This window comes from Chiloscyllium plagiosum, chromosome 31 (assembly GCF_004010195.1).
Source record: "Chiloscyllium plagiosum isolate BGI_BamShark_2017 chromosome 31, ASM401019v2, whole genome shotgun sequence".
Classification (NCBI taxonomy): Eukaryota; Metazoa; Chordata; class Chondrichthyes; order Orectolobiformes; family Hemiscylliidae; genus Chiloscyllium; species Chiloscyllium plagiosum.
In genome coordinates this window covers 40,229,691-40,244,519 of record NC_057740.1, presented here as the reverse complement: position 1 = coordinate 40,244,519, position 14,829 = coordinate 40,229,691, and the positions used below count along the sequence as shown (strand labels likewise).

At 42.1% G+C, this 14,829-nt stretch overlaps 2 protein-coding genes across 4 annotated transcripts; one reads left to right on the top strand and one right to left on the bottom strand.

The window, feature by feature from the left end:
• Positions 1-2,386: 2,386 nt before the first annotated feature.
• Positions 2,387-6,678, bottom strand: LOC122565462 (armadillo repeat-containing protein 6-like). 3 transcript variants are annotated; one of them, XM_043721466.1, is made up of 4 exons: positions 6,379-6,678; positions 5,405-5,550; positions 4,731-4,810; positions 2,387-3,335 (listed from the first exon to the last, which is right to left on the bottom strand). In XM_043721466.1, the coding sequence occupies exons 2-4, from the start codon at positions 5,523-5,525 to the stop codon at positions 2,694-2,696; spliced, it is 843 nt and encodes a 280-aa protein (XP_043577401.1). In that variant the 5' UTR covers positions 5,526-5,550; positions 6,379-6,678; the 3' UTR covers positions 2,387-2,693. The 3 variants fall into 3 exon arrangements, with proteins under 3 accessions (XP_043577401.1, XP_043577399.1, XP_043577400.1); XM_043721464.1 differs by having other exon boundaries at positions 6,396-6,677; XM_043721465.1 differs by having other exon boundaries at positions 6,222-6,389.
• Positions 6,679-11,695: 5,017 nt separating this feature from the next.
• LOC122565463 (testis-specific serine/threonine-protein kinase 6-like) lies at positions 11,696-13,676 on the top strand. Its single transcript, XM_043721467.1, has one exon. The coding sequence runs from the start codon at positions 12,149-12,151 to the stop codon at positions 12,959-12,961; it is 813 nt and encodes a 270-aa protein (XP_043577402.1). The 5' UTR covers positions 11,696-12,148; the 3' UTR covers positions 12,962-13,676.
• The last annotated feature ends 1,153 nt before the right edge of the window (positions 13,677-14,829 follow it).

The following is a 14,829-nucleotide window of genomic DNA, read 5'->3' as shown; positions in this document are numbered from 1 at the left end:
ACATCGACTGGCACTGCCATAGTGTTAAAGGTTTAGATGGAGAGGTATTTCTTAAGTGTGTACCAGACAATTTTCTGATTCAGAATGTGGATGTACCTACTAGAGAAGGTGCAAAACTTGACCTACTCTTGGGAAATAAGGCAGGGCAGGTGGCTGAGGTGTCAGTGGGGGAGCACTTTGGGGCCAGCGACCATAATTCTATTCGTTTTAAAATAGTGATGGAAAAGGGTAAACCAGATCAAAAGTTGAAGTTCTAAATTGGAGAAAGGCCAATTTTGACGGTATTAGGCAAGAACTTTCAAAAGCTGATTGGAGGCAGATGTTCGCAGGTAAAGGGACGGCTGGAAAATGGGAAGCCTTCAGAAATGAGATAACAAGAATCCAGAGAAAGTATATTCCTGTCAGGGTGAAAGGGAAGGCTGGTAGGTATAGGGAATGCTGGATGACTAAAGAAATTGAGGGTTTGGTTAAGAAAAAGAAGGAAGCATATGTCAGGTATAGACAGGATAGATAGAGTGAATCCTTAGAAGAGTATAAAGGCAGTAGGAGTATACTTAAGAGGGAAAGCAGGAGGGCAAAATGGGGACATAAGATAGCGTTGGCAAGTAGAATTAAGGAGAATCCAAAGGGTTTTTACAAATATATTAAGAACAAAAGGGTCACTAGGGGGAGAATAGGGCCCCTAAAAGATCAGCAAGGCAGCCTTTATCTGGAGCCACAGAAAATGGGGGAGATACTAAATGAATATTTGCATCAGTACTTACTGTGGAAAAGGATATGGAAGATGTAGACTGTAGGGAAATAGATGGTGACATCTTGCAAAATGTCCAGATTACAGAGGAGGAAGTGCTGGATGTCTTGAAACGGTTAAAGGTGTATAAATCCCCAGGACCTGATCAGGTGTACCCAAGAACTCTGTGGGAAGCTAGAGAAGTGATTGCTGGGGCTCTTGCTGAGCTATTTGATTCATCGATAGTCACAAGTGAGGTGCCGGAAGACTGGAGGTTGGCAAACGTGGTGCCACCTTTTAAGAAGGGCAGTAAAGACAAGCCAGGGAACTATAGACCGGTGAGCCTGACCTCAGTGGTGGGCAAGTTGTTGGAGGGAATCCTGAGGGACAGGATGTACATGTATTTGGAAAGGCAAAGTCTGATTACAGATAGTCAACATGGCTTTGTGCGTGGGAAACCATGTCTCACAAACTTGGTTGAGTTTTTTGAAGAAGTAACAAAGAAGATTGATGAGGGCAGAGCAGTAGATGTGATCTATATGGACTTCAGTAAGGCATTCGACAATGTTCCCCATTGGAGACTGATTAGCAAGGTTTGATCTCATGGAATACAGGGAGAACTAGCCATTTGGATATAGAACTGGCTCAAAGGTAGAAGGCAGAGGATGGTGGTAGAGGGTTCTTTTTCAGACTGGAGGCCTGAGACCAGTGGAATGCCACAAGGATCAGTGCTGGGTCCTCTTACTTTTTGTCATTTACATAAATGATTTGGATGCGAGCATAAGAGGTACAGTTAGTAAGTTTGCAGATGACACCAAAATTGGAGGTGTAGTGGACAGCGAAGAGGGTTACCTTAGATTACAACAGGATCTGGACCAGATGGGCCAATGGGCAGAGAGGTGGCAGATGGAGTTTAATTCAGATAAATGCGAGGTGCTGCATTTTGGGAAAGCAAATCTTAGCAGGACTTATACACTTAATGGTAAGGTCTTAGGGAGCGTTGCTGAACAAAGAGACCTTGGAGTGCAGTTTCATAGCTCCTTGAAAGTGGAGTTGCAGGTACTTAGGATAGTGAAGAAGGCATTTGGTATGCTTTCCTGCATTGGTCAGAGTATTGAATGCAGGAGTTGGGAGGTGATGTTGCGGCTGTACAAGACATTGGTTAGGCCATGGTTGGAATATTGCGTGCAATTCTGGTCTCCTACCTATCGGAAAGATGTTGTGAAACTTGAAAGGGTTCAGAAAAGATTTACAAGGATGTTGCCAGGGTTGGAGGATTTGAGCTACAGGGAGAGGCTGAACAGGCTGGGGCTATTTTCCATGAAGCGTCGGATTCTGAGGGGTGACCTTATAAAGGTTTACAAAATTATGAGGGGCATGGATAGGATAAATAGGCAAGGTCTCGTCCCTGGGGTTGGGGAGTCCAGAACTAGAGGGCATAGGTTTAGGGTGAGAGGGGAAAGATATAAAAGAGACCTAAGGGGCAACTTTTTCACACAGAGGGTGGTACATGTATGGAATGAGCTGCCAGAGGATGTAGTGGAGGCTGGTATAATTGCAACATTTAAGAGGCATTTGGATGGGTATATGAATAGGAAGGGTTTGGAGGGATATGGGCCGGGTGCAGCAGGTGGGACTAGATTGGGTTGGGATATCTGGTCGGCATGGATGGGTTGGACCGAAGGGTCTGTTTCCATGCTGTACATCTCTATGACATTATGACTGTATAAGTTCCCCAACCTTACCACTCTCTAGATAAAGACTTTTCTCCCAAAGTTCTGATTGGATTTAATTACAGTACCCCAATTCTGGTCTCCCCAACAACTGGAAACAACCTATCATGATCTTATCCCATAATCTCCTTCCATTATTTTAAAGACTTGTATGAGGCCACCACTCAAACTTTGCTTTCTTTGGGAAAAAAGCCCCAGTCAGTTCAACCTTTGCTGATGGTTATAATCTTTCAACTTTTGCATGTCATCAACAATATTACCACATTAGGATAGAGCTCCCCAACACAGTTCTGTCCCCTACCTTTTGCGGCTTCAATGATTATCCGAAGTCCATCGTTCTCCATAACTATCAGTTTGGCGTGATCGTGAGCACGCCCAAAGGGCACTCTGATATCGTCATCATAGGTCATGACCCTCAGGGCTCTCCCCGCCTCTCTGATCACATCTGCCTGATTACCATGGTTCACAATAGCACCAGTCAGCAATGCCAAGACCCCAAGTTGCACCAGGTCTTGGCGGTTCTGCTCATGTTTCAGACAGCTGTGACGGATGGTGCGAATGGTCATTGCGTTCAGGGCTGCATGGTCCCGGTGCTGCCGCAAGATCTCCAGGAGGAGCTGTTGGCCCTCCTGGTCGAGGAGATCCGGTTGACCGTCCAACAGATTGCCCAAGGCCTGGATTCCCTTCAGCAGATAGGGTACATTTGACATCAGCTGTTTACAGGAAGAAAGGACTGTGGGATAGGCCGACTTTTCGGCTGCCAGATGACGGTGAGCAAAGTCGAGGCTGCATTGCTCACTGAAGTTAGTCAGGTGATCCCCCATTTCATCCACAGCCATGAGATCCAGGGCGCTACGAAGCTCATCAAGGGCCTAAAAAGACAAGTAAATCATTTGCTATGCCAATAACTTGTGTTTACATAGTGGGTGGTAAACCATCCAAAAGTGCTTTGCATGGGCAGAGATCTCAAACAGTTGTCGAGTTGTAGGGGATTACGGCAATATATAAGGCCAAGGATAGTAAAAAAAATCTTAAAACCACGATTAAGGTATTGTTCAACTGCGAGCTAAAGTTGATGTGCACATAGCGAGCACAGGGAAGACACATGAATGAGGCTCAATGAGAGCTATGTCCACCCTGTCATTTCAAAAATATTTCGCTCAATGTCTCAGTCTCTTTGGATGGCTGTTGCTGAAAATCCATGTCAAAAGTACAGGAACTTAAGCAACTTGGTGGACTGATGGGATTCAAGGTATGAATTATTTTGCTACTCCCATCTTATGTCTCCCTCCCTCTGGGGGACATGTATCAAAATATCACCAGCCAACCAAAAAAGTGACAACTTGAACTAGACTTTGCATCACTGTGGCACCGGGCGTGGGACAGTATTAAGGCAAAGGAACAGATATACTGTACAGAATTTCCTATTGTCTGCTTCCAGCAAGACAGGATTATGATTGAAAATTCATAGAAATGCAAGTTAATGCTGGATAAACATTTGACTGGCAAAATTGGTTTGTTCGTATATGGACAGCAGGCTGAGAAAGTTGTCGTCAAGTGGACAATATATGGATGAGAAATAGGAGAGGAACCTATGAGCGTGCCCAAGAAATTGATGCAGGGAGGAAAACAGAAAATATAGCAGATCACTGATTACAATGTGATAGTGTGGAAGTATAAGTAAACAAGGTCAGTGTAACAGAAAACAAGCAGTGAAAGAAAATGAAATGTGCTAAAGAACACATGGAACATCATGGAGGACAAGGAGGAATTAGGTACCCAGTCACTGTCATAAGAATGGCATTGGTGACTTGGAACACAACAGTCTTAGAGCAATGACCAGAGCAGAAGTAGACCTAAAAAGACTTGTCCAGAAACTGGAGAAAGAGGGGAGTTGTCAAGGACTCAAGAAACAAAAATTAGAGATAAAGCAGTAATTAGGAAGTGCTAAAGGTGGAGCTTTTAGGTGGGGTGAAAACATCATTTTTGAAGGGGAGGTAAATAGTATCTGTGGAAATGGAGTTGCTGATAATTTCAGCAAAAGATATTGGCTGATGGTCAGATCTTTAGTTTAAAGGGGACTAAGAACATAGAAGATGCATCATCTGATGAGGTGAACAGTTTCCAAACAAGTGTAATTAAGCCTTAAAAGATAGACATCACAGAAACATGTTTACTAATTGAGAGCTTCAATTTAAGAAGAATTACAAACAGAGATTTTGAAAAACTACATCACAGCCATACAGCCTCCCACATATTGCTATCACCTGCAGAACAATGTGCTTCTGACCACTGGCTTCTGTAGTTGAATTCCGGACAGCCTTCACTATATTGATGAGATCAACACCTACAGAGAAAGTGAAACAGATCCAAATGGAAATTAAACATTTCCAGTTCTGTTAGTTGCTTTACTCAATCATGTTAGTGCAACAGGACCCAACGCTTCTTTTTAGCCATTCTTGGGACATGAGCATTTCAGGCAAGAGCATGTTGCCCATTCCTAATTGCCCTTGGCAAGGTGATGGCAAGCCACCTTCTGCTATCCACTTGGTGCAAGTACACACACAACACTTTCTGTACTAGTTTAATACAATTGAAAGTCTTACTAAGTCATCTCCAAGTTAAGGGTCAACAGCATTGTTGTACATCTCTAATCACATGCAGGTCAGACCGACAGATTTCCTCCCTGAAGGACATTAGTGGGGATAGAAGCGTGGGTTTTTACAACAATCCAGCAGATTCATGTTTGCAAAATAAATCAGCATTTTAGATTTATTGGATTTAAGTTCTGTCAGATTTTAAGGTAGGATTTGAACATATGTCCCTGATCAAATTTGTGATTTACATTCCAGTAACAATACCATCATGCTAATCTCATCATGCATTAATGCAGTATGCCTTGTGTGAACTCTTCCCTGTGAATATTCAAAACTTCACCCACCTTGTGACTCAAACTGTTGTATCGCTTCACTCAGAGCCTCTTCTGGGTCCATTTGAAACTCAGTTATATTTTCTTGCACCACAGAATCAAAAGTCTCCTGAGTAATCCGCCTGCTCGCCATTCTTCTGTAAACTTAACTTCTCTTTCTAAGAAATAAGTTGCAGGTTAACTTGAATTACATGGACTTGGGGCTATTCTTGTCTCTCAAAGGTTACAGTGTTCAGAAAAATTAGATTTTTGATTAGTTTTCTCCAGAAAAGAGAAATGTGTGATGTGATAGAGATATTTAAAATTACACTAGGGTTAACATTGAGATGTTTCCTCTTGTGGTTGAGACTGAATATATGATAGACACTCATAAAACAAACAGGTAATTCAGGTAGAATATTCTGCCCTTTGGCAGAAGAATATGGAGCTGTTTGAAACAAATATTGTGGTATTTTAGGGAAAGCCTGATAACGAAGGATTATGCTGATATGATGAAATAAAGCAAGGAATGTTTGTGTGCTGCATGGTCACCCTGGGGGCATAATGGTTTCAAATTATTTTAACAATTAATAAATTCAGCTCAAATCTTATTTTCCTGCCTCTCCCAAGAGTATATGTGATTCAGGAGGCTGAGCCCCCCCCCAATGAAAGGATAGTCCCAATTTGACAATTGCTTCTCTTCCTTCTCTATGTTTGAAGTTAGCCTGCTCCCTGACAAAGGGTAACTGAATAGAGTATCACACGTTGCCACACCAGTAAACTCGGGCTAAGAAGGGAAAGCCCTGCCTGGTGTCTGGGTAGAACAGCAGGAACATCCTTAAATACCCACCTTCTAAACCAAAACAAAAAGGATTTTAGTTTCTTATAACCAATACATTAAATTATTTAACAGATTGCTCATGCAGTTAACGATTTTAAAAATCCAATTGGTGTGCTAACAGCATCTAAATTTAAAGTATAATTATAATCATAAATATCAAGCTTACTCTTCCCTCCCGCCTACCTCAACCCTGCAGTTCCTCCGTGTCTCACACCATGATAAATCCCCCGTTACTATGGCAGCGGAGAGGATTCGTTCCTATCCACTTGGAAACAGAGACGGAAGAGTTTTACCCGCGCACATTCCAGTTAATCTTCTGTTTTATGAATTTCTTTCCTTCTACGATGAAGAGGAAGGGAGGGTTTACATTTTATTTCATTTAAACGCTTGTCAATTGTAATTGTTGGCTACACAGCAAGTAACCTGGTTTTCCTTCAAATACCCACCAACTATTCTTTTCATTTTTATTAAATAAACATAAGTTGTGCAAAAACTCCTGTAAAACAAATTTATAACTGTAGATTATAAGTATTTGCATCCTCAGAGGGAAAGAAATACAATAGAAAGACCAGTAATATTCGGAAATGAACATGCTGGAGCTCTGTTCTGAGGTGTACAAGACAAGTCAGACCAGTGTGGATCAGTCACAAGTTTCACTGTTTTTTTTCTATTGGGGGGTCAATCTAACATGTTTGGTGGTATTTAATTGTAGTGTCCACTTTGTTTTGCAACATGTCCTCAAATGTAGTTGTTTTTTGTTTAGACACAGAACCCATTAAAGTTAAGGCCTGAAGTTTTTAGAAGCACAGGTAGGGGAAGGTTAATTGGGCAATTGAATTTTTATCACCATCCAATGATCGATTATAGTTCTGCAATTTAGTTCCCAGAACCTTTCAACTGATTTGACTCTTGATCAGGAATATGATCTTTATGTCATGAGTGCTCTCTAAACCTCAGCCTGCTGGGGTTACGTTCACAGGTACAATTTTGTTCGTCAAAAGCTGGGAAACTTGTGTGTTCAGAAACTTTTTTTTCTTTATTCATTCACAGGATGAGGGCATCACTGGCTAGGCAGCATTTATTGCCCATCCCTAATTACCCAGAGAGCGGTTCAGAGTGAACCGCATTGCTGAGAGTCTGGAGTCACATGTAGGCCATTGAGTGACACTTTTGGGTTGCAGGGACTGATTACTCTCCAATGTCTTTTAAATATGGCACCAAGATATTGGCTGCTGGAAAGTCCCAGCCAGTGACAGAATTTCCATAGAATTTGAAGTTTTACTGTGATGGATTTTTAATGAGCTTGAAAGAATGTAATTGTGCAGGGTAATCTGACCCAACCCTGAGTATAATGAGGACAAGGACATGGATAGGAAATGTTAAGAGGGATATGGCTCAAACATTGGCAAAGGGGGACTAGTTCAGTTTAGGAAACCTGGCCTGCACGGATGTGTTGGGCCGAAAGGTCTATTTCCGGCTGTACGACTCTATGACTTGATGAGTGGAAGCCCCTCCTACCCATCACTGTACAAAAAAAAGAAAATTCCAGAGTCAAAATAAATGTGCAGCTGAAACAGTATAGGTTTTGAGAGCTGGATGAGAACTGGAAGAAAGAATGAACACGTCAGTTGCAACTTACTACTGCTGGAGAAATCTCCAACATTGAATTCTCCAGCCCCTGCTCCTATGGAGTCATAAAGTTGTATAGCATGGAAACAGATCCTTCAGTCTAATTCCTCTGTGCTGACCAGGCATCCCAATAAAATTATCCTTCAACCTTCTACATTCCAGTGAAAAACGTCCCAGTCAATCCAGCCTCTCTTTATAACTCAAATCTTCCACTCCTGGCAACATCCCGGTAAATCTTTTCTGAACCCTCTCAAATTTAATAATATCCTTCCTATAATAGGCAACCAGAAACTGCCCACAATACTCCAGAAAAAGTCTCATTAGTGTCCTGTACAATCACAACATGACACCCCAACTCCTCAACTAAATGGTCTGAGTGACAAAGGCAAGTTCGAACATAGAACATAGAACATAAAACAATACAGCACAGTACTGGCCCTTGATGTTGTACTGCCCTGTGAATCCAATCCGAAGCCCATCTAACTGACACTATTTCATTCTTGTCCATATGTCTATCTAATGACCATTTAAATGCCTATGAAGTTGGCAAGTCTACAACTGTTGCAAACAGTGCATTCCACGCCCCTACTACTCTGAGTAAAGAAACCATGTCTGACATCTGTTCTACATCTATCACCCCTCAATTTGAAGCTATACCCCTTTAAGCTAGCTGTCACCATCAGAGGAAAAAGGCTAGCCTGTCCACCCAATCTAACCCTCTGATTATCTTACGTGTCTCAATTAAGTCACTTCTCAACCTTCTCTCTAACAAAAACAGCCTCAAGTCCCACAACCTTTCCTCGTAAGACTTTCCTGCCATACCAGGCAACATTCTAGTAAATCAGGAGATTTGCTAGAACCCTTTCCAAAGCTTCCATATCCTTCCTATAAAGCGGTGACCAGAACTGCATGCAGAGTTTTGTACAGCTGCAGCACGACTTCATGGTTTCGAAAACTGATCCCTCTAATAAAAGCTAACACATTGTATGCCTTCTTAACGTAGGTGGCAATTTTGAGGGATCTATGCACATGGACACCAAGATCTCTCTGATCATCTACATTACCAAGAATCTTACCATTTGCCCAGTACTCTGCATTCCTATTACTCCTTCCAAAGTGAATCATCTCACACTTTTCTGCATTAAACTCCATTTGCCACCTCTCAGCCCTCTATGTTCCTCTGTAACCTACAGCATCATCCACAACTGTACCGACCTTAGTGTCGTCCACAAATTTACTAACCCAAGAGGTATGTTAGGTACCTCAATGTAATGTCTTCAAATGTACAGAGGGAAGGATGAGCTGTGGGGAGGTTGCACAGATGCTTCAGTGTGATTTGAACAGGCTGAGTGAGTGGGTAAATACATGGCGGATGCAGTCTAATTTGGATAAATAAATAGTCAAAACAAGGCAGCAAATTTCCCAAATGGCTACAAATTGAGAGAAGGGAATGTGCAATGAGTCCTGAGTGTCCTCAGACACCAGTTGCTTAATGTTAGCATGCACGTACAGGAGACAGTCAAGGCAGCAAATCACCTTTAGCCTTCATAACAAGAGGATTCAAGTACTGGAGCAAAAATGTCTTGCTGCAATTGTACAATGCTTTGGTGAGACAACACCTGGAATATTGTTTGCAGTTTTGGTCTCCTTATCGGAGGGAGGATGTTCTTACTGCAGACGGAATGCAGCAAAAGTTGACCAGACTGATTCCAGGATGGAAAGGCTGACATGAAGAGAGGCTGAATCTATTAGACCTTTATATATATCAGAGTTCAGAAGGAAGGAAATCTCAAATAAACCTATAAAATTCTAACAGGACCACATAGGATAGATGCAGGAAAGATATTAGATTAGAGTGCATCCATTCCTGAAGGGCTTTTGCCTGAAACATCGATTTTCCTGCTTCTCAGATGCTGCCTGACCTGCTGTGCTTTTCCAGCACCACTCTAATCTAAACTCTGGTTCCCTGGGGTTGGGGAGTCCAGAACTAGAGGGCATAGGTTTAGGGTGAGAGGGGAAAGATATAAAAGAGACCTATGGGGCAACTTTTTCACGCAGAGGGTGGTACGTCTATGGAATGAGCTGCCAGAGGATGTGGTGGAGGCTGGTACAATTGCAACATTTAAGAGGCATTTGGATGGGTATATGAATAGGAAGGATTTGGAGGGATATGGGCCGAGTGCAGGGACTAGATTGGTTGGGATATCTGGTCGGCATGGACGGGTTGGACCGAAGGGTCTGTTTCCATGCTGTACATCTCTATGACTGTACCTGCAGGACTCACTTTTGCCTACAGGAAAGATATTGCTGATTGTGGGGGAACCCAGAACTAGGGGTCAGTCTAAGGATACAACATAAACTATTTAGGACAGAGATAAGGAGAAGCTTCTTCACCCAGAGAGGAGTGAGCCTGTGGAATTCATGACCACAGAAAACATTGAAGGACAAGACATTCTGTGATTTCAAGGAGTTGGATATAGCACTTGGAGATAAATGGAAGAAAGAATATGGGGGAAAGTGGGGAAAGCAGGGAAAAGGGGGGAAAAGCAGCTGATCATCCAACTCAGATTATAATCAATGTTGGAGCAGGGGGGAGGATGTTGTCTTTGGTCCCTGCCAAACTCCTTACTCTCTTCAACAATTCCATTCCTCTTCTTTCGCCACTTCCTCAGGCCAAATGAGACTGTTTGTTCATGCTGACCCTGAACTTTCAACCTCATATTTTCACCTCCTTTATAAAGGACCCCCAGACCCATCTCTGTTATATATCTTTCTCCACTCTCTGCTTCAGGTCATCAACTGAATCTCTGATTATATTCCACTCAGTTATCACTGCTGACTGGACTCTGTGCACAACTGAGGAAAATGACATAAAGCCACTACCTTCAACCTTAGAAGCAAGAGCTTCCCAGAGGACATTAAAACGTGAGAAAGAGTTTTTTAAAAATCTGTTCATTCAATCAACTTCCAGTCTTTTAAAACCAATGAACAATAGGCTGGATTCTATCTTATCCAGAGTTCCCTCAAGCTGAGTTCTGAAAGGTTTCCATTTACACCTCCAGGTGACATCAAGCAAAATATTCAAATCATTGGCCTAACATTATATCCTCTATTATAATTCCTTGACTAATTGCCTTCCTTGTCAAACATTTACACAGTTCCATGCACTATATTCCTAGCTCTATATAATCCTTCTGACCATTATGATTCTATGATACATTTCTCAAGTTAATTTTCATTGCAAACATTTCTCCAGTTGGTTTTATAGTTATTAAGTCATACAACTTAGTTTGCACATCTCATACAACCGTGAAATGATAAAGCCCAGGAAGTGACTATTTGTCCCACTCATCTAGTGCTGGTTCTTTGTCAAGCCATCTGACTGATCTAACTCCCCTGCTCTTTCCCCAGAGCCCTGTAAATATGAATGATTATTCCACAAAAATAATATGTACACCCCAGGAGCCCTCTTTGCAGTTCATGTCAGATAGAGCAGAAAGGTTTCTTTTCGTTTATTGAATGTACCAGAGTTACCTGTGCTATAAGGTAAGCAATCAGGAGATGTGGCTTCCTCATGGGCCAGGCCTACATCTCTCCACCCCATGTTTCCTCATCAAAACGGCATTCACGTCTCAGTGAATGGAGTTGCCTTTAGCCCGTCATTAGCCTGCTGTGCTGATGAGGTCACTCAATCCTCCTTTGCTTGTCTAACTTGTGATGTCATAGAAGTCAGAGTGTATGTTTGACCTCTCCCCTCGACAAGCAAGTTCAAAGGTCACCTGCTATCATCCATGGCACGATCAAGATAATGTTGTTAGACCTCGTTACAGTGGATCACCACTCTGTCCAAAAGCAAATAGACTACAATCAAGCAAACTGGATTGTAAAAACACAAATTATGTGGAAATTAGGCACTAATTTGCACATGGAATAATCTCCAAGACTGAGATATATCTCCAAGCTGAATATGGAAATGTTACTGAACCTGGGGTGGACCTGGACTCGCAAGATGATGTAGCCATAACTTTGCATTACCACTCAACTCTTTACTGTGTAATTCCCCATCACTGTAGTGCTGTTCTCCTGCACTCTAATCTTTTTGGGGGCATTCACAGAATCAAAAAGGCAGGACTTTTGCCAACATTTTCAAACATTTCTTCCAAGGCCATGTCTATAAATGGCCACCAGGTACATGATGCCTGCAGAAACTTCATAATTGCAAATTATTACAGCACAAGTGTGAACTGGTTTACTCATAAGGCTAATACCTCAAAAAAATTGGCTTAAAAAAAACATGGCCATGCACCATGTCCGGAGACACATTTCTTACAGAGTTAGGTTATAAACTAGGGAAAACAATCGGTGAAGGCAGTTATTCTAAAGTGAAAGTAGGGAGTTCCAAGAAATACAGGGAGAATGTTGCCATAAAGGTAGTAGACAGGAAGAAGGCTCCACCAGACTTTGTCAATAAGTTTCTGCCAAGGGAGTTGGCCATCTTGAGAGGAATCAAACACCCTCACATTGTTCAGGTGTATGAATTCATTGAGGTTTGCAATGGGAAGCTTTACATTGTTATGGAACAGGCAGCAACAGATCTTCTTCAGTTGATACAGCACAGGGGCCACATCCCATGCAATGAAGCCCGTCATTTCTTTACCCAGATCGCCTGTGCTGTCAAATACCTTCACGAGCACGACATTGTCCACCGAGACCTCAAATGTGAAAACATCCTGTTGACCGAAGAAATGCAGGTAAAGATCACCGACTTTGGATTTGGCAAGAAGATTCATGGCTATCCTGACCTCAGCAGCACCTACTGCGGTTCTGCTGCCTATGCCCCTCCTGAAGTCCTCATGGGGGTCCCCTATGACCCCAAAAAGTACGACATTTGGAGCCTGGGCATCATTCTTTATGTGATAGTGACCGGGTGCATGCCTTTTGATGATTCGAACATCAGCAAGTTACCCAAGAGCCAGCAGAAAGGAGTGGTCTACCCAGATAGCATCCAACTGGAGGACAAATGCCAAACTTTGATTAGGGAGCTGTTACAGTTTTGCCCTTCAGGACGACCAGCTGCCAACCAGATTGTCAAGCACGTATGGCTTAGAGACAACAAGTAGTGTGACCCAAAAACCCTATGGGGCATGAACATTAGTTTCTTCATAGTGTTACCATAATGAGTGTAACGACGTTTCTAAAACCACTTGCAATTAAAGCTTTGAAAATGCACAAGCTTTCTTTTTCAGTCACTGTCGGAGCTTTTGAGTGGAAGGAGATTCTACCCAGTGAACCGTAGCCGAAGGGAAACTAGTTTGGCTGTTGTCACATACATATTACTGCCACCATCACTGAGGTACTTGGCAGCTTTGAAAAAGCAAACTTATTAGTGATTAGAAATCTGTACCGGAAGATTATAAAGGAATTTGACAGTGCAGATGACTTTCCATTTTTGAGTGAGTCCAGAATTAGGGGTCATAAATATATTAACAAATCTAATCTGGAGTTCAGGAGAGACCTGTTTACCCAGACAGTGGTGTGAGAGGAGAACCCACCACTGCAGGGAGTGCTTGAAGTGAATAGTTTAGATATATTTCAAGAGAATCTCGACAAAGCTGAGAGAGAAAGGGAGAAAAGGATCCTTAAAAACAGATCAAACTTGGAGTGTTGGGTATAATTGGCTAATATTTATTGACCACCCCTTGGTTGTGCTTGAGGTGGTGGTGACAAGTTGCCTTCTTGAATGGCTGCAGTGTAGAAATACCCACAATGCTGTCAGAAAGGGAGTTGCAAGACTTCACTGGCAATGAAGCAATAGCAATATGGGTCCAAATCAAAATGGTGAATATCTTGGACTTCTTATGTGCAGGCCTTGCCCTTTGAGATGGTACAAGTTATGGGTTTGGAAAGTACTGTTGAAGGATTCTTAGCAAGTTACTCAATACATCTTGTAGAAGGTACACATTGCTGCTAATGTGTGCCAATGGCAGAAGGACTGAATATTGAAGGTGATGGATAGACTGTTAACTCTATCCTTAATTGCATATTGGAAGAACTGAAAATTAAAACTTGCCCTGAATTAAATGGCTATGTAATTGCTAATCAAAATGTATCAAATAAAATGGTCCTGACAATCTCTCACCTCCATTAGGAATTGGGCAATCCAATAACCTAAAGGCAACATCCAAGATGTTTTCATAGAATCCCTACAGTGTGGAAACAGGCCCATCGATCCAACAAGTCCACACCAACCCTCCAAAGATTAACCCACGCAGACCCATTCCCCTACCCTATTATCCTACATTTCCCCTGACTAATGCACCTAACCTACACATCCCTGAATACTATGGGCAATTTAGCATGGCCATTCCACCCTAACCTGCACACCTTTGGATTGTACCATCTTTCTTCTGAAAAGATTTTGGAATTTTTTGTTGTTGGTATTTGTGTAGTCACAACTTTCATTGAAATGTAACAGGAGCACAAGAGATATGTCAAATACAAACTGATTTTGCCAACAACTAATTCATAGACAATTTAACTAACTTAAGCAAGAGCATAGTAACAGATATTGGCCATTCAACTCCTGAAGCCTTCCTCTACAATCCATTAAACCAGACAATCTCATTCATGTAGTCTAGGTCACCTGAAAGCCATCGTTCACCAACTGGGTTTGAAAATCCTTTGCTTGTGAAGCCTGTGATAATTCTAAGAGATACAGCTTCCTGGAGTTTGCAATGAGAACTCTGCTGACACAGAAAAGCCAAAAAAGCGTTTTGAAAAATAGGAATCTGCAGAGAGTATGGTCCTGATCTTGATGGTATGTCAGAATGTAGTGAAGGTGAATTTTTTTCTTGTGAAATGCCAATGTGCAGTAGCACATCATTGTTATTTTTTCTGTTGTTACACAGATAACTAGAACTAAGTTTAAAAATTAAAGCCAGGCTCCTCTCTTCATTTTGTGTTAACTCAGTCTGTATGTGGAGAAATA

Bases quoted from the DNA above. Each gene is read 5' to 3' on its own strand.
- LOC122565462 (XM_043721466.1), bottom strand. From the start codon at position 5,525: ATGGCGAGCAGGCGGATTACTCAGGAGACTTTTGATTCTGTGGTGCAA. The intron at 4,811-5,404 runs GTGGGTGAAGTT...CTTTCTCTGTAG, and splicing joins ACAACAGTTTGAGTCACAAG to GTGTTGATCTCATCAATATA. The intron at 3,336-4,730 runs GTGATAGCAATA...TTGTCTTTTTAG, and splicing joins AGAAGCACATTGTTCTGCAG to GCCCTTGATGAGCTTCGTAG.
- LOC122565463 (XM_043721467.1), top strand. From the start codon at position 12,149: ATGTCCGGAGACACATTTCTTACAGAGTTAGGTTATAAACTAGGGAAA.